This window comes from Pteropus vampyrus, unplaced genomic scaffold, assembly GCF_000151845.1.
Source record: "Pteropus vampyrus isolate Shadow unplaced genomic scaffold, Pvam_2.0 Scaffold65, whole genome shotgun sequence".
Lineage (NCBI taxonomy): Eukaryota > Metazoa > Chordata > Mammalia > Chiroptera > Pteropodidae > Pteropus > Pteropus vampyrus.
In genome coordinates, this window is record NW_011888846.1 from 2,849,153 (window position 1) to 2,869,142 (window position 19,990).

The following is a 19,990-nucleotide window of genomic DNA, read 5'->3' on the forward strand; positions in this document are numbered from 1 at the left end:
ACATATATGTCACGCTATATGTTTCTATTATATGGGGATACGTCAGTATTACTTAAAACAAAAACAAAATAACAAAGCGATACTGCCAGGCCCAATGGATGACTCGTTCGATTTAGAGATTTGAGTTCAAACTCTGGTTTTCATCCTGCCATTTTATTTACCAATAACATCTTCGCTCACGATAATAACAAAGGGTGTACTGGAATGAAATAACCAAAAAAAAACCCCAGAGTTAAGAAATTTACTTTCGTATTCCTAGTACCACCCAAATTATGAGGGATTCATACAAATTTAACAGACACGGTCAAACAGCTATCCATAGCAGGTAATAAGTTATTAGTGTCGCACCCTTAGAAGGACTCTCCAAGATGTTTTTTAAAAGGAAACAAAACGAGCGAACCCCACGTGATCACACATACCTGTCCAAGTGAAAAGCTGCAACCTCTGCATTGTGTCTGTCGTAGCCAGCGTATGGCTCCCCTTCCACCACGTAGTCTCGGTTATACCTGCAGAGTGAAAGGGAAGCTCGGATGCAGACATGAAGCACGTCAGTACCAGAGGTGACCCCACGAGAGGCAACACAACAGAAACCTGAGCAAGCCTGACCTGCTCTCTACCACCTTCTCTGTCACCCCGAGAGAATGGCGAATTAGCACGAATCAAGGGTAGATGAAGTAGAGAAGGAAACCAGAAAACTCCCTCTACCTCAGTCATCGTTCCATGAGTAAAACACGGAAGATGTTATTTTTACCTTTCTAAAAGACTTTCATTGTAGTTTAAGTAAAACTACAAGGTGATTTTCTGGAAGGTGAGTACCATCTTTCTATCTCTAGAACGGTGTTAAGCCTATAGTTGGTGCTTAATAAATGTTTACGAAAATGTTTATTAGACTGAAGAAATGAAAGAAAACATAATTAAAATGTTTGCTTACCAGATGGCTATGGCAAAGGCTGACAGAGAAGTTTAAAATCTTGGGGAAAAATGGTCCGGATACGCCCAAGTGTTTGTTACTGAGTAGGCAAAAGTGCCCTTGAAAGAAAGCTGCTTGAATAACCATTCTCTTCTGCTCTTTAAGTTTATGATGATGTAGTGGAAGAAATACTGAAGTGACAACTAAAGGTAGTTCTGTCATCACCTGCCTGGATAACCTTAAGCAAAACCCTACTCTTCTCTGGGTCTTAGATTCCTCGGCTACGATGGACGTTAGGGGAGGACTGGCGGGCAGTTTCTAAGAGCTGTTTCATCGCAAACTCCATTTGATGATTTTACATCATATGCATGACAAACAAAGGAAATGAAAACCTGCATTTCTTTCTACTGATCACAAAAAGAGACAACTTAAACCTGTTAATTGAGAAGAAAAAGACACTTAATTCGCCTAAGACTTCCACTGTTTACCTGTGTTTCCTGAATCAAAAGGAGACGTTTAGACTTTACAGGAAACTGTAAAAGAGAAATAAGCTGAGACTGAAGTGGAGAGGAGCTGCCCCACTAAGGACATTTGGATCTCCAGAGCTGAAACGGCCGTGGGGGAGTGGAAAGCGGTACTAGAAAAGGCAGTGACTTCACCAAAAATGACCTTGGAATACCAAGTGAAACCATATCCAAAAACACGCATTTTCAAGGCAAAGTGAAACATGATGAAACATTTATGCTAGAAGACAGCCACGTCCCACCACCTGGGTGGACACCAGTTTCTTCTCGGCACGGACACTGTACTCACATCCACTGCTTGTTTCTAGTGTCAAAGCTTATTTAGGCTCCCCAGAATTAGAGTGGCTACCTCCAAATCAAAAGTCTCATTTTGAGACAGGACTGCAGCAAAAGCTGGCACTATTCAAGCACTTTTTTCTCCACCACAGCTGTAGGCTCATCCATAAAGCTGGGGGACGGTCCTCGAGCTCTTTATTTTCCCAGACTCCAGTGGAGCCACAGGAAGGTGTGCGGTGATGTGCAGTCCATTCCGTTCAGCGAGAGCTTTCCGAGGTACGGAAAGGCTGCTCGGAGGGAAATGTAAGACCCTAGAGGAATCCAGGAACTCTGGGGTAGGCTGAAGAGGAGGGAAGGGAAGAGCTGGGAGGCCTGAACCCCAAGCCCGTGCTCCGGCTGTGTGAAGTGTGGAAAGTCGGACCCGGATCTCATTTTCCTCATCTGTCAAGTGGGTAGCTGGACTAGCTCACCTCCAAGGCCTCTTGGAGCACTTCCTGACGCCACTCGCTCACTTCTACGCACCCGCAGGCCCCTGCCATCTTGTTTCTGTCTCACCAGAAATGCAGTTTATGCCTGTGACAATCAACCTACTCCTAGAATGGCTGCACCTACCCTGAAAAAAAAATCACTTTTATAATGTAAGGCAAATGCATAAACAAAAGCGTCGCTGTATTCCTAAGTAATTCATCTATCCCATCTTCCGTCTCTGAGCAGGACAAGCAGGCTCCAGCGACGCTGAAACCACAGTGGCTATCAGAAGTGCATGTCTCGCTTCAGCGGTAAGGACTCCTCTCAGCAGAGTGATCCATCTTAAGTCGCTGACAGAGCAGCGAAATTCATACAGTAGCGGCACCGAATCTCTCCTGCCCGTCTGTGAAGGACATCAGAATCCGAGCAAGGACATTAATTCGCACTCACACTAGGACTAAATCACCTCTGAGGCCCCTGGGGTCAGAACAGCAATATGCTGGGCGTTTCAAAAGTAAGGTCCACTTCCACAAGCACTTAATGTGCACCTGCCTGCCCCAGCCTGCGACAGTGCCCGATGCGGTGTGTGCGGTGACCAAGGGTGCCGTCACCCACTGCAAGGGTGTATGCAGCTCGCAGGGTGGGGGACAGGGTCCCCCAGAGCTGGGATTGGACGCAGCTGTTCAGGAGGTGGTGAGGGAGGAGGGGACTGGTCTGGGAGAAATAAGAAGCTGGGTGAGGCGAGGAGGACCAGACCAAGGACCCGACTGTGGAGGCCGCGCTTTGTCAGGTGAGCAACAGGAAGTCCCTGGACGCTATAACCAGGCAGCACGTCATAATATGAGTGTTTGCGGGAAGAACGGAAATGGTTTTCAGGCTGCTCTGGGAGAGGAAGGTAATGGGAAGGGTGCAATGGTACTGAGATAAGGCAAGAGCAACTAACGTTAGTTTATGCATTTCCTGCTGCCACTGCCCTCAGTGCCAGTCCGGCCTCTTCCCCCTTGCCTCATGCCTTGTCTGAACACCCCGGGCCTCCGTGCGAAGCACCTGGACCAACACTGTGCTGATGCCAACAGGACTGCCTGGCCTCTGGCGCTCCCTGCTACCCCATCTCATCCTCAGATCTCCAGTGCAGGATGGGAGAGGACAGCCTCTCACTTAAACACGAAATGCCCACAACTCATCTCTACACAAACGCAGCTTTTGTTTCCCCTTTTACCTCCTTTCTGTCACTCCGCGTACGCTGTGATCTCTCAGGCTACAAACCAAGAGCTCAAGGACCACATTCAAAACGAAACCAGCGATTCTGGATGAACAGTGCCCCATGTCATCACCCTTAGAGGAAGGCGAACGAACCTGAGAGAATTATGTGTGTGCGCCACACCTCCAGCTACTCACACTGTCAGACCCAAACGCCAGCTGCATTAGTGCTGCAGGGCGACCCTGTCAAGTTAGTTACTCTCTCTAAGCCTGTTTCTTATTCTGGAAATAAGAACTGTAGTTGCCCAGAGCTGTGACGTACGGTGAAGGCATTAACAGGCACCGAGGTGCTTAGTACGACGCTTGGCCAGTGGCGTGCGTTCAATGGAAATTAGACACCAAGGCCCACATAACCATGCTTTTTCCATATTACCTGCCAATCAGACTTTTCTGTTCTCCAAATGTCTACTGCATTTTTTAACTTTCCCAATTTCCACATCTTCCACACATCATACTCCTAGTTGCAGGCAAACGCAGATCCCTTCGATTTCTAAGATCCTAATATGATTAGGGCTCTGGCTGCCCATTATCTACTGACAACTGGGTAATGAAGGGAGCTAAGCCAACTACTCTGGTCACAGTTGAATTCTGTATATCTTTACCCCATATTTCTTCTCCCACTCCAGCAAAAAACCCAAAGGTATCTGTTATAGTTCTTTCAAAAGCTCCATTGAGGAATGAAAAAAATGGTTAGTATGCAGAAAGTTTTAGAAATTACAAACTTTAAGAAAATTCACTGGTAACTCATTCCTGGCAAAAGAACATGAATCACCATGTTAACCTATTTTAAATTCATATACTCAGAGAAAACTTAAAAAAATTAATTATACTATAGAATTATACACGAATTATCTCTGTAGATCCCTAGAGAAGCCCAAAGAGATCAGTCTAACAACACACAATTCAGTCCACTCTCTAGTTCACATTTTGGACTGAGGCAACCAAAATGGCCCAGCTCTCTGCTTAAAGCAGGTAAGAGGAACAAGATATCACTACACACCTATAATAATGGCCGAAATCCGAAACAGCGACAATAGCAAATACTAGTGAGGACGTGGAACAATAGGAAATCTTTGCTGGTGCGAATGTAAATGGTACAGCTACTTTGGAAAACAGATTGGCATTTTTTTTTTTTTTTAACAAAATTAAACATGCTCTTACCATATGATCCAGCAACTATCCTCCTTGGTATTTAGTCAAATGAGCTGAAAACTTGTATCTACACAAAAGCCTGCACACAAGTATTTATAGCAGCTTTACCCATAACTGCCCAAACCTGGAAGCAACCAAGAGGCCCTTCAATAGGTGAATGGATAAACTATGGCATATACAGACAATGGAATATTATTCGGCACTAAAAAGAAATGAGCTACCAAGCCACAAAAGACACAGAGAAACCTTAAATGCATATTGCTGAGAAGCCAATCTGAGAAGACGACAAAAGGCATGATTCCAACTATATGGCATTCTGGAAAAGGCAAAAGTATGGAGACAGTAAAGAGATCGGTGGCTGCCAGGGGCCCTGGGTGAGAGGGAAGGGAGGGAGGGAGGAAGGATGAACAGGTGGAACAGAGGGGATGTTTAGGGCAGGGAAGCTATTCTGAATGATACCGTAATGGTGGACACTTGTCACTGCATGTTAATCGAAACCCACAGAAGGTACAACACAAAGAATGAACCATAATGTAAACTACGGACTTTAGTTAATCAGTTAATACTGGCTCATCATTTACAACAAACGTACGACACAAAAAAGTAACAGGAGAAACCAGGGCGAGGGGGAGAGGGAATACGCAGGAACTCTGTACTTGATCTTGATCTTTCCATAAACCCGAAACGGCTTTAAAAAGTTTATGTTGATTAAAACGAAAACAAAACCCAAGTGAAAGAATCATAGCTTCATGCTAAAACCCGCTCCGACTCTGGGCAGCTCCCACTCGACAGCACCCCGTCATGCGGTTATCCCGTCTTAACTGCACACTCTTGGTGACGAGCTGCCTATTTCCTAACCAATTCATTTTGTATCTCTAACATCTGGCTGGCACAGTAGATACCTGATAAACTCAGAAATCAAGGATAGCTCTAATTATAAAAAGTTCAGTCTTAGAATAGATCCAAACCATGTTCCTACCAATTTCCCCTCCTCAAAGGCTCACAGAACATTAAGAGCTAAAAAAGACTTCAGAGACCTTCACTTTACCGGAGGACACCAGGAGGAGAGGAACGCTCTTATGCAAATCCCAAGTCGCACGAATCAGCCAACGAACACATCCGACTCCCGAGCAGCAGACTTACCGTTTAGGTTTGAAGACAACTTTTTGTCCTCCTTCAAGTATCAGTAAGGCTTTCAGCTGTGTCCCTTTATAACCCACATCAGCTTTAATGACTTTCTTGGTGGCCATGGCATGCATGATTGCCCCAAGCTCTGGTGTCTCTTCAGGGTACACTTCCCGGGGAACCACCCACTGGGCTGCGATCTCCCAGGGGGACTGCAACGTGTGGTCCAGCTTGGGCACCAGCTCCACCCGCAAACCTGCCATCATTCGGTGAAAAGCCCTCTGGTCCTCCCGGTTGGCAGCTGATGAATCTAAGTTGTCAATCAGGAAAACTTTGGTGAAGATAAAGATGACGAGGAGAATTGCTAACAGCACGACCCGCTGCTTTAGCTTCATGTTGATCTATTTTCCTTCTCCCGTGACCCACTCTCTCGCTTATCAAGGAGAGCAGGTGGTGATGGTTAGCGAGGAGATTCCATGATTATACACTGGTCCATTTCTTCAGTGAAACGCCTCCCACGATTCCTGCAAGCCGAAGTATAAAGCAAAATTCAATCAGAAATTCTGTCCTTCCACTCCTGAAGCTTTTGCAAACTTCAAATACATTACTTACCCTTTGAGCCTTGCTAAGTCTATATGCTTGAAAAGACCTAATAACTTAAAATTAACTTGTCTGGGGAAGGACTTGCTAGGTAAGAACCAGGTACAATGGAAATTTGAAAGCAAATACTCCTCTTTTAACAGGGTGCAGAGTCATCTAGGAACTACTTGGATGGCTACGACTCCCTAAAAACCAAAACAATGAGAAAACAGCACAACAAAAGTAACACATTAAGATACGCGTAACTCTTAGATTTTCATTTTCAACTTTCAAAATCCATAAAAGACTTTTGAACATACAAAACCACCAGTATTTGGTAACACTCCAGTTCTTATGTTCTCCAAATATGTCTTATGACGCACTGGAAGGTAGGGACTCCTAAAAATGCCCGAGCGAGTACGGCAGAGAATAACTCCTCCAAATGCAGCACCCGGCCATCCCGGACGCGCGTCACACCTGCTGCTCGCGGATTTACAGACGACACCCAGACGTGCCTCTCCGCTTCATTATTTTTCGAAATTAAAATTTGTAAAATGTGAATGAAATCTGGATAAATTAAGGAAAAACATATCCCTATACCATTCGGCTATTAGTAAAACATGACCAGAAGACTAATGAAACCTGGTACTCCAACAGCACTGCTGGTCTGGACGGGTCTGGCACATCACGAGGACACTGATGCCACAGACAGACAGAAGTGCTGCTTCCTGTAAGGGGCCAACCATGCACTGGTCAATTCTCAAGCTAAGATATCTCAAATGCTCGATTTTCGCAAGAGTGTCAAGAACATATGATTCTGCCTCATTTGCATGCTGAGAGGTTGCTTTCCACTCAACAGGGCCATTTAAAAACATGCACAAGCTTGCTCTGCTGTGTGCTTACGGCACGGCATCGGGCTCAGACAAAGATGACAAGATAACAGGGTGTTGCTTCACTCTCCAATTCGTTTAACTCAAACCATTAGCAGAAGAAATAAAAACCGATACAAACTGCAGGGGAAACGATTCAACCTGAGACACTCCCACCCGACCTGGACACTGCTCCCCTAGGAACAGCTGAATCACATCCAAAAACAGTCTACTAGAGCAGGTGCGTTCTGAGGGCAACGCCCTGAGGTGAGCCCACTGACATGCAGTTTATTCTTCGTCATTAAGCAACCACTCTTTTCATGTTCGTTTTCATGAAGCAGAAAGTCAGAGTCAAATTCAAATTCTAATTACTTCCAGCCACCTGTTTGGCTTCATCATCATCTCCCAGGGAGTACATAACACTATTAGCGGAAACAAAAGCAATTCAAGTGCATCCATAATGTAACTGATGATATCGAGTTGGGTGTGAAACTCACTAAAACAGTTCCCCGTGATTACGGATAACAGCAATGCTGGGAGAGCAGATTTCAGAGATTTCTGCTAGTTCCAACACGACCTAAACCACACAATTTCGATTAGTTGTTCAACAGTACATATCTCAGGCTGCAGTGATAAGAAGTAACATGGAAATTTCTGTCAGCAATGGCTTCCTCAGCACCTCCACCTGCAACAACCTACAGTCCTGGTACAATTCTGGCACAAAAGGGGTCAGCCAAACACCATTCACTTCCTACAAGACATTCTTCAGGGCTGAAGTCTGGTTAACCCATAAACTTCTAATGATGTTGCTCATTTCATTTAGATTAGAAATTCGTCCCTCGTGCTATATAAACATCATATCTAAACATTTAGAATAGAGGTTAGGGATACTGGTTTTTTGTTTGTTTGTTTGTTTTTAAATTACCACTGCAATAGGAAATTCTAGCAGCCCCCAAAATTCAGACAAAACAAACTGTCCAATTCTGCAATTTGAGCTTAGCTTGTGTGCTTTTAAGTTTTGAAATCCCATTACCTTTTGAACAAGCCTCAGAAGAACACATCCTGATATCAATTCGGGGCTGCAACCAATGCATCCACTCATCTAGGATAGAAATTTATGCTGAGTGAACAGAAGAGTTCAACTGTTCGATGATTTCACTATTTACACCTCCGCAGTAGTGAGGGCAGATTTAAGGAAGAAACTGAACCAGTTTTCATGTTCGTGATCAGTCACCACATCCAGGTAGAACAAGACCACAATGAGGCACTGTTTTCCACACTGCCCTTCATTCCCAGTCACCAACTTAACTTAGTGCTCATCACTTTTCCCTGGATCACTGAGAGACCTGCCTCCCGAGCCGCCAGGTTCTCCAATCCAGACTAGACAAGGCAGCGGAATTCAGTTTTCTAATCACACACCGCTTCTGATTTCTACAAATTCCTTACCACGCATTAAAGCCCCACCCCAAATGGCTTCAGCCAATCTACTTGGCTAGGTATCTCTCTCTCCTCTGTTTCAACCCAGACCATGAACATGCTCTGGTCCCCAGCACCCCATGTGTGGCTGACCTTTGCCCTTGTCATTTCTCACAATGGAACACCTTCGAAATCCCTCTTGCTCTTACCCTTTCTTCCCATCTTCTCCTGTTTAAAGTCTGACCATCCTTCAAGGGCCATCTCCAAAGCCACTTTCTCGCTCTCTATGCTAACCTCACTCTCCTTTACTCCAGCACTTAACTCCATTTTGCCTTGTCCAATATCTTCTTGTATATAGTTCCTAATTCCCCTCAGAATCTTGGCTCCTTAGTGATCATGACTACCTTCACATTCCCTATGGTACGTAGCATAGTAAGGGGAGATGCCTCATTCACCTGAACCACAAACTACTACAAATGAAGCTTTGCAAATATCTTAAGACTCTGGTGTTAATTTCCTTCGGTACTTAGTATGAAATGTCTATCAACTGGCACCTCAGTGTTGGCCATCCTTAATCAGCCATCCTCCCTTTCTTTGGCAATCTACTTCTCTACCAACACTACTGACGCTGACAGTTCAGAAAGAGGTTTTCTTTCACCTGTAAAGCTGCTATTCCTTCGGCCCGCAGGGCAAGCACAAAGATATTTAAGAAATCGACAATGCAGAATTTAAAGTGGAATTTCTACAAAAAGTCTAACAGTCTGTAAGACTCCTATTCCAGAAGAGTGTATGAGAGGCACAATATGGAACAGTTCCATCCTCTACTGATGGGGTACTTCAATCTTGTAGCCTTGAGGGGAGAGGCTCCCCAAAACAGGGTTTCCATGCTATGCTGTCTTTTCTTACTTGAGACAGCAGCACACTGTACACTCTGCAAACTGGCTTCCTCAGATACTAAGGAAATTAAAGCAGTATCACTGGATATATTCCTAATTCTTCATGAACACTTCACTTGCATTCCCAGGAGACTGTGCCTGCTCTATTTCATGCCCTCATCTCCTTCCGTAAATGCCTCCAGCAGTGTACCGCTGTCCAGTTACATAATGGTCATTTATTTTAATGTTTCTGTTATGTGGAACAGAGCCTACTTCAAAGAACAAATAATTCAAGGTAATAACATAACTCAAAAAAAGGTTAACTATAAAAGAGGCAGTGCAAATGGTAGTCTTCACACCAAATCTGGCATCAACTGCCACACTGGCATTCTAGAAGGCAGACCTTTAACGAAGGATTTACCTGCTGACCCTGGTTTCACTTTCAGCTCCAGAAGCTGAACGAAGCTTGCTGCGGAGGCTCCACACTCATACACACCCCATCCTACACGTCTGATAGGTGTTTTATAGGGACAACCTTGGACTATGAAGTTGTTTTGAGAGATATAGGTTGCACAGAAAAAGGTAAGGTCCTAGTATAAAGTTCTCTGTTCAAGAATCTGGCTTATGTCTGGAGGAACATATACAGAAAAACACGTCGGTGCAGAGGTCGTAAGTCATGTGATAAAGCTCACTGTATGTGGCTGCTGAGGAATGTGAGAACTGGCCCCAACACTCACTACCTAACTAGGGGCTCCCACAAGCTACAGAGACCAGTGAGGTTTCAAGTCTCATTAGTAGCAGTCCCCCTTCAAGCTCTCTGATCAAATGACGACTTCACACTACTTCTCCTAAGGTCATAGAGAAATTCTAACCTTTGCTCGCAGCAATTAAAATGAAAGCTTCAGTAATAACCCTTTTGTATGTTTCCAGTTCAATAGTCAAATCACGTTTTTACCACAGAAATGGAATGTAATGTGCCTTGTGAGGGTTAAGGTACCACAAGGAAAACAATCGGCATGAGCATTTCATCCAGGGGGCGATCGACAAAGGAGATTTGTGGCAAAGGAGGTGGAATTTATTATAGAACTAATATGTGATCATACTTACGCAAACTCCCTGCCCTTGATCCTCAGTAGGAATTACAAGGACCCTTTTACAAACTTCTTTGGTTGTTGGTTTCAGCAAACCTCTGAAGGTATGGAGAGTATAAAAAGAGGTAACACCTGAATTTAAAGTTTTTGGTTGACTGTCTACAAAGACAGATGCCAACAATCTCTCCCATCCAGAGGTGGAATCTATTTTTTCTCCCCCTGAATCTGGACTGGTTTTGTAACTTGCTTTGACTAAGAGAATACTGTGCAAGTGACTGTGTGCCAGTTCTGGGCTTTGGCTTTGAGACCTGGCAGCCTCCACATGGGACCAAGCCGCTAGGATGTAGCAGCTCAGGCGAGACTACTGAATCATGAGAGGCCTGTATGGAGGGAGGGGCCGGGCTAGGCCCTAGCTGTTCTGGCCAACCAGCTGAAGTGCCAGACACAGAAGTGCAGCCATCAGGGGTGTTCCAGTTCCAGGTGAGGTCTCAGCTGAATGCAGCCACACATGTGACCCCATGTGGGCAGAAGAACCCACTGAGCTACATAATTATAAGAAATAAATCATTATCTAAAGCCACTAAATTTAGGGTAGTTTATAAAATCCAACGTTCCCACATCTATTCTGCCCATATCAATTATTTGGGGGACTTTAAAAATATCAGAGAAGATATTTTTATATCTTCTGGTAAATAGATTATGTGACTAAAAACAATTCTCCTAGGAAGAAGGAAGCATTAAATTCACCCTTAAATGTGAATATGTTTATAAGTGATTACTAATGCCTTCTACAAAGCAATAAACTATGAAAGTTATATGCCATTTCTCTAGGAATAGCAGATTTGTTAAGGAAGATACATAATTAAGGACTCTTAAAAGTAACACAAAAAAATAGAGCCTCCACTGGATCATTTACTAAAATCCATTTACATACTTTAGAGCAATCAAGGCTAACCTAACACACTCAAACTGACACAACTACACACACCCACTTTATAAAGCCTGACTTTTACACTTCAACCAAAGCACAAATAAAAGCAAGAATCACAATCCTTTAATAAAAAGAAAGAAACACACACCTTCATCCTGAGCTAAGACTGATATGTTGCCCTTTTTTGTTTTAATTGGCAGTGACATTAGACCATTGTGCTATATTATTATTAGCTGACCCCTAGAAACAAATGCAGTCTCTCCTGATTGGTAGTGGCAATTATTTTAAGTAAAATCAAGAGCATTCAGAAACCTTTCCACTTATCATCATGTACTTAGATCCAAGAAGTCAAAACCTCCAATACTAAATGGCATCAAGTGTTTGTTACCTGAATACACTCTGAGCATCCCCAGAAAACCAGCCCACCACACAGCATATTATACTTCTTTTTCATCTTCAAATGGGAATCTTCAACTAAAACGAAAACCAAATAATGACATTAATTTCCTTTCTAATTTTCCTTTCCTTGCTAATTCTCCACTTAAGAAATGGCTCCTTAATTCACCTTATTTTAAATATAAACTCTTCTGTAGCAGAGGGGTTGAGAGTCTGTGCTCGCTCTGGATTCTGAATGCCTGGGCCCAAATGCCTGCTCTCTCATCTTCTGTGGGATTTGAGAAAGTGATTCAATGTCTAACCTTTCTGGGCCTCAGAACACTATTATCTAACCCACAGAGCCGTTAAAAAATGAATGACATTATCACATGTCCTATGCTAAAATTAGTGCCTGGACAACCCATACTGATCATTTGTTAAGTCATTATTGCCATATCGAAACCCCAAGTTGACTTTCTGAGAAAAAGAAATGACAAAGAAAATAACCCTCACTGGTTAGTAGTCTTCTGGGTGACAGAGTCAGGGGCCAAATACACCTGCTGCATTACCAAGAGTTCAAGTACTCTTACAAGCCTGAACCAAATCCTTTCCTAAATTTGAGAAGCAGCTACTACTGTAAGCAAGTAGGTAGGTATCTTCAGAGTGGATACCATGGAGAACAGAAGACTGGGCGGTTATATCACTAATTTGACCAACCTGTTTCCTCTACAAAGTTCAATTCTACCACATTCAATGAAAGTGACACTGATAGGAAGCATGAACTTATTCTATTTCACAAAAAAGGTTGGAAGAGTGCCTTTTACAATATTCTTCAGTTTGGAAAATTAGCTGCGTTTTAAAGATGACAGCTTTGCATGTCCTTAAACTCTTCAAGTAAGCCTTAAAGGTTACAAGTATAGGAAATCTAATTCCCACTTAGTCCAGACTGGTCTGAATGTTAGATTTTCCTGTTTTCACTCCCACTTAAACATTTATTCTTATCTGCAAACCTAGAATCCTTTAGGTAAAACCCTCCAACAGTTCCCTGAGAAGGAAGCTGACATAAAACAATCACAAGGCATTAGTGAAGCCTTAAGATAACCTTTCTTTTTGGGTATGAAAGTAAAAAATGAACAAGCAATAGTGTTTATTCCCTCTTTGAAAAAAATTAAATTCTTGCAATCTGTCCCATTTAAACCTTGATTTAGGGCAACACTCTTCCTTGAAAAATGAAAAAAAAAAATCTTTAGCTTATACTGTAATTTGTTCTAAAAAAAAAAAAAGTGATCACTGATCTAGAAACTCTGAAAATGTCTAAGAATTTGCATTGTTTCAAATGGGCCAGGAATAACGAACCTGCCTGAGCTCCAGGTATTTCACTGCTCTATGTCAGTATATAACCACTCCGGCTTTATTATAGACTGTTATTCCCAGAATATAGCATAAAGATATCAAGTTTCGAATAATGTAACATTTTCCTTCAGATTTCCATCATCACTGTTCAGTTCGAATAATGTAACATTTTCCTTCAGATTTCCATCATCACTGTTCAGTTCACTACAGTTCTTGGAAAGGCATATAACCTTTGTGCAACAATAACAGTTCACATTTTTTAATCTTATGTTCTAGGCGTGTCAAGCTGACAGGCCACAGATCACCTCAAGCAGGTCTGTGCTGAATTATGGCTGAGTGGCTCCAAGCGTGATCCCTTTGTTAATACACACACATACACACACTTTTTGGTATGCCTGTCTCCTCTACTATATTGTGGGTTCCTCCAGCACAGGAGTGAGTTTTACTCCGTGCTTCCGAGTAAGCTAGCACAATGCAGAGCACATGTGAGGTACTTGAGAAATGCTTGCTGAATAAAAGGAGTAAGAACATGGGGGAGAGACCTTTGGCTTATAGGAATTTCTTTACCTTTTGGTTTATAGATGGCCTCTTATTACAGATATAGGGAAACTAAGTCCTATAATGAATTCAGATAAGCAGTACAGTAAAAAATGCAGAAATATCAATTACGTATACCAATTTTATACACTAAATTTGAAATTGTTGCATTCTATATACGCTGCTTCCAGTTTTCAAGGCAATGAGACTGTCAACCTGGTTCCCGGCACTGGCTGGGACTGGGAATAAAGATAACCTGGAAATGCTAATGAGAAGACTGGAGATGGTTCAAGACACTGCCCAAGAGTGATATAAGGCAGGGTGGAACCAGAGCTTCAAGTGTCATCGATGATGCTTTCTGAAACGAGAACTGACACTAGCAGGTCATATCATTTTCTTTTTTCTACAGAAAGGACTACAGGAACATAAAGACTTATACAGAGTGCAAGTTTACTATCTAAACGAAGGATAAGAAACAAGAACTAAACAAAAGGTCTTCGGGCAGCCAAAACAGCGGTTACAGAGTTCGTTCATTGCCAGAGAAGAGGCTGCAGACCCTCACTAAGCCTCTTTAGCTGTTTCACATTCAAATTCAGGAAGCAGAGTTATCTGGGTTACTACTCCACAGACCAGAAGCTGCAAATTAAAGAGGGCAGCAGGGACGCTAACAGCAGCAAAAGTACAGTTTTTCCACCTCTGAAAGAAGAGACAGATTGACTATTGAAAGAAGAGTCAAGAATTCAAAACGCAGAGGGGGACAGACAACCTACATATTTCAACTGCCTCAAAGCCCAGCTTGATTACTGTCAGAATGGATGCTAGTAATGACCTTGAGTCAATAGAGGTTAAACTATATTTTTTAAAAAGCAAAGTATATAATACGATGTAACAATGTTTTCCACAAAAAAGTAGAGATAAAATAAGTACATAATACCTTATTCCCTAACAATAGTAAATAACTGAGCCACTGCTATACAAATAAAGCAGAAAGTCAGCATTTAAAAGCACAGAACCACAGACTTCACTGCTTCACCTGTACCTGGTTCTGCCACACATTCCTTGACCTTTTATAATGTACCCAAGTTAACATCCTCCCCTCCATGAGGCTGTTACCTTGCCAGAAAGCACAGACCCCCGAATACACACGAAGCTTAATATCTCTTTTCTACATCAGCCTCCATCCCTTAACTCATACTTCAGATTCTTGTTGAAAATATACTGTTGAGGTGGGTATCTGTAAAGGGCATTAACTTGTTGGAGCTGCCTTGAGATTTGAGTGTGTGATTGTATGGTGTTCTAGCCACCTGCAGCCTGGGAGCAGCCCGTGGTGCTGTCAGGTGAAGCTTCACAGACTTGCTCCTGAAGCCTTCTCTGCCTAGGCTAACTAAGCAGTTGATTGATAGTATTTTTGCATTAATAGAAGAACTATAGCTTTTGAGATGACAGATGCACCCTCAAGGCCCATCAGGTCCAGAGCCAGGCCTTTCCTCCTTTGCTTTTGGATAAGGAAGACAAAACCATAAGTTACATCTTTGCATTATATTCTCCCCTAGATGGCCCTACCAGTCATGTTGACATCATAAGTTGATCAGAAGCTAGTTTCAGTTGCAAAGTAAAGTCTTCTGTTCTGTACCCCAGGTCTGTACTAATAAATTAATTAGTTCGTGGGGGTTACAGAGACAGTTCAAGGAAGGGAGAGAGAGAAACATAGAGGTGGAATGAGGGGCTGCTAAAGCAGTTCAGGGAGGGATAACCCTCCTCTTCCACGCCCAACATAAGGACTAGAAAGCAGATGGGGTCAATGATATTGGCGTGGCCATTACCAAAAGCTATAGTTCTTCTATTAATGCAAAAATACTACATCAATCAACTGCTCACTTAGCCTAGGCAGAGAAGGCTTCAGGAGCAAGTCTGTAAAGCTGCACCTGACAGCACCACGGGCTGCTCTCAGGCTGCAGGTGGCTAGAACACCATACAATCACACACTCAAATCTCAAGGCAGCTCCAACAAGTTAACGCCCTTTACAGATACCACCTCAACAGTATATTTTCAACAAGAATCTGAAATACATTTTCTTAGCTTTTTTTTTTTACACAAAAGGAGAAACGAAACAATTTAATATGTGCATTAGAATATTTCCCCTACCCTCATATTGTTTTCATTAATTTATTCAACCAAATATTTTCTGCACATCTATGTGCTATGCACTGTTAGGTGCAGAGAGAAGAGTACCTTAATCATCACTATTACAACAAACTGTAGTGCCTCACTGCAACTATGCTCCCAACCCATCCACAAAACCACCTGACACTTAGTCCCAGAGTGACCTGACGTCGGCTCAAAAGACCAATTCCTTTTAATTGTTTGCAACCATGGCTGCAGAATAAGCCGCGGAATACAGGAGGAGCCTCCCGTTTCTATGATGTGATTGTAGCAATCACCAAAAGACAACCACTGTGTTACTCTTTTAAAAAGTTATCAATTCAAGAGCTGAAGTATCTGGCTTCAGGGTTTACACCATTGAAATGATGGTCACACAAAGTGTAGGAAGCTGAAGCTGACCTGCAAATAAAGGAAAGAAAATTTCATTTAGAGACTCAAAATTCAGAAAAGATAAAAAGCAGAAGCTTTAAGGTTGTGTGAAAGAGTTAGTCTAAAAATGAAAACCAAGAGCACACAATAACGGTCAAGAATTATCAATTCAACATTAAATAATTCTATGATATAAAGGATTAGGTGATAGAAACAGTAAACAGTGATTTGTTTGTTTGTTCCCTAATTCAAAGTACCCAGAAAGGAAAGCAGGGCATGTGTTTTCAAATCGTAGCTATCTTCCTCCTGGTTCCAGAAAAACAGAACAAATCAATGTCACATTTTCACCCGCCACATTGAAGGAAAGCTGTGAACTCCACGATTTCTTGATCAGCTTTTACCTCTATCCCTTTCTATCACTGCACTTTACTGTGAGGCTGAGAGTCTGAATTACTCACTTGTGCTTTTTCATTCTTTGATAAACACTTGCAAATGTGGAAGGCCTGCCTGCTGGTTGATTCCTTGCATGGTTCTAGGGACCAAAGTATAACATCTTCACAAATTTCTGAAGTTATTAATTTAACACAGTTTAATTTTAAATCTACCTTAGACTGCCTGAGTCTAGACAAATAATTTGTCATCTTTACCACCTGTACCTCAGTTTCTTAAAGACATGTCTTGATGATAAATAACACATGTGGAAGTGCTCTAAGACTTAGCTCAAAGGTCCTGCATAAACTGAAGGAATGTCTGTAATACATTAGCACACTGGTCTTGAACCCAATTAGAAAAAATCAATCCCACTGAAAGTTATACATTCATTTATAATACAAGGAGAACAAGAACAATTAGTAAACAGCGATCTTAATGACTAGATTACATACTTATAAAGTCCTACAAGTTAAAAGCTGGAAGATCCCACATTCCTATTCCTTCTTTTGAAGGTGAGAAATCAAACTTCCAGAGAGAAACTGGCTGGGTGGAGAGGATACTGATACCTGGCCCTAGACTCAAGCAGCGGTATCAAGCATCTTTCATTTTCCCAAATTACAAACTCCTCAGCCATCCAAATGACGGTATGGCCATTTAAAGGACTAACAGTTCCATAACGACCAATGATGCCCTTCTTCTTTCCCTCCCCCCACTTTCCCTCCAACTTCCTTCTACCCCTTCGGTTCCTACGAGGAGATCTGCAGGTAACAAAACCTGATTAGAATGAAACTTATCAGATCCCGCAATCAAGGACGCAGCTTGACAACTGCTCACATTCGTCACTAATGGCAACGTTTCGGTTTTCCTAATCGCAGGGCCATCACACCCGGAAATGGAACCCGAAGCGCAGCCCACTTCAGACCACCGTATCATTTCCTTAAATCGCGCCCAATTGCGGGCGCTGGCTGCACGACCCCGAGACCGCGGACCCCTGGGCACTGGTATCCCGCCTCCTGCCTGGGGCCTGCAGGTCACTCGTGCCTCCCGGCCACGCGGCGGGCCCGCGGGCGCGTGACCCTCCCCGGGCCGCCGCAGCGGGCGGCCGGAGGGAGGCGAGGGCGGTATCGGGGCCAGTCGTTTCGGTACTGCGTCCGAGTCGGGCACTGGAAGGGCCCCAAACGACCCGCGACGTCCCAGGTTAGGCCCCCCGCGTCAGGCGGGCGCCCGCGGAGGCCGCGTCCATTCACCGCGACCTCCCGCAGGAGGCAGCGAGGAGGCGCGCGCAGCTCGGGCGCTCTCCGTCCGGGACCCGCCCGCGGCCGCTCGGGACGGCTCGGGGCACGGGCGCCCGGCCCCTCGGGGAGGCGCCGCGCACCGCCCGCACTTCCCAGCCCGCCCGCCGCGCCGGGGGCGGGGGTCGCGCGCCCTCCTCCGCCCCCCACGCCGCTCACCTGCCGGGCACTAGGCTCGCTCCATGGCCGCCCGCGCGGTGCGGTGCGGCCCGGCCGCCCCCGCCGCCTCCGGGGAGGGGCCGCTCCACGCCGCGCTCACCGCCCTCGGCCGCCGCCGCTGCGGCTCCCGCCCACCCCCCGCCCGGCCATTCCGCGGCCGCCTCTCCCCGCGCAGGGCCGGCCGTCCCACACCCACAAAAAGCCTCCGCGGCCCGCGACTGTTGGTATCGTCCTGGCGTAACGCCTTCCCCGCGACCAATCCGAGGGCTCCTTCGGCGAGGCCCCGCCCCCCAGTGGGCGGGCCTGCCGGCTCCGCTCCGGCCCGCCCCGCTTAACCCCCCGCGCGCCGCTCCGCTCCGCACGCCGAGATTGACCTCAGTTCTCTGTGGCTTTCGTTTTTTCTTTCCGGGTTTCCCTAAGCAGGTAGGCGAGACAGGCAGCAGGACTGGAGAGCTGAGGTTCCTCATATCAAGTTCTGTTTGTGAGATGCAATTTCCCTCTTCCTTTTGCCCTTTAATTTGCCTCGACTTCTGCTTCTGCCTGTTTAAATGAATTCCCTTGCCCAGAAGAGCCCAGCCTTCCTACAGTGAGACCAAAACGCTCTTCCTTCGGACCACAGTAAAGCCCCCTGCTACATTTAGTTGCATGTAACAAAACCGTGACCAGCTTACTGTAATATTACTTGTTTAACGTCTGTCTCTTGCAATGGACTGTAAGCCCCATGAGGACAGGGCAGTCGTGTCTGGGTCTCCAAGGCCAGACACTCAGTTGACTCCCTATAAATGGTTGTTTCCTTTCCCTTGACTCCATACAGAACATCCGCTGTATAATACCTCCATTCATTTATTCACCCTATACTAAGACTTAGCGTACCTGTCCCTGAAATATTATAATGCACACTGCTCCATCGGTTAAGACGTGTGACAGGGAAAGATGGAGTTGATGCTTTTTTCAGCCTACATAGTTCATTTAGGCTGCAGAGTGTGATGGAAAGAACGCTCTACTGGCTGTGATACTGGGTGTGCCACTTAGCCACTCACAGCATCGGCTTCCTTATCTGGAAAATGGGAGTTAATCAAACGACCTATTTCACAGGGTTGTTGGGAGGACTTAAATTAGGAAATGTGTGGGGAAAGGACTTACAAATTATTGAATGATGTTAGTTATTATTCATGTGTGAATTTATTGAGCACTTACTATGAGACGATCTTAGAGAAATAATTGAGTTTGACACTGGCCCCAGATAATCCAGTTAGAGGGGCAGCCCCTTTGCAGAAAATATTAATCACTGCAAAGAGGACAGGGTCAAATACAAGAGTTGTATCAGCCTTTTACCAAAAGGTATGGAAAGGTTTGGGAGTCATTTTCTGACCATGGAATACATACTTCTTGGGAAAATGAGCGGGATGGTCATGAGAATCTACCTCATTTCTCTACACAGGAGCACTGGTCCGCCTGCAGTCAGCAATTCTCCCTGAACTTTGTTCACTACATCAGATCTTAAAGCAAGAGTGCAAAGCAACAGTTCCCCTAAGACGCTTTACCCCAAAGGACACTCCTTTCTCGCCTGTAATTCTGAAAGAACCACAAGGGTGGAATGTCCAACTGTCACTGCTCAGGAGGCCAGCCCATCCTGCAGCCTCGGCTTCCTCGTGACCCTCCACTCCTATCTTTAAGGGCATCAGAGAGAAGGGTCCACGGCTTCTCTAGCCAGTCCTCTCCAGTGCTTAATTTCACATCCATCAAATCTTTCCAGCCACCCCACAAGCTGCAGGGCAGACACACTTTCTCCTCCTCTGACCTCAGAGTTCAGGGCCTCTGAGGCTTTCAGAC

At 44.5% G+C, this 19,990-nt stretch overlaps 1 protein-coding gene across 3 annotated transcripts in view; it reads right to left on the reverse strand.

The window, feature by feature from the left end:
• Positions 1-18,294, reverse strand: part of FAM20B (FAM20B, glycosaminoglycan xylosylkinase) — a 29,962-nt gene extending 11,668 nt beyond the window's left edge. Inside the window, exons 1-5 of one of the 3 annotated variants that reach the window (XM_011361234.2) lie at positions 18,158-18,274; positions 11,865-11,950; positions 8,197-8,265; positions 5,734-6,239; positions 420-506 (exon numbers count right to left, since the gene is read on the reverse strand). In XM_011361234.2, the coding sequence (XP_011359536.1) occupies positions 420-506; positions 5,734-6,110 (464 nt within the window). In that variant the 5' untranslated portion in view covers positions 6,111-6,239; positions 8,197-8,265; positions 11,865-11,950; positions 18,158-18,274. Of the gene's footprint in view, positions 1-419; positions 507-5,733; positions 6,240-8,196; positions 8,266-11,864; positions 11,951-18,157 lie in introns of all 3 variants that reach the window. The other 2 variants (XM_011361233.2, XM_011361232.2) reach the window with 2 other exon arrangements.
• Positions 18,295-19,990: the final 1,696 nt, after the last annotated feature.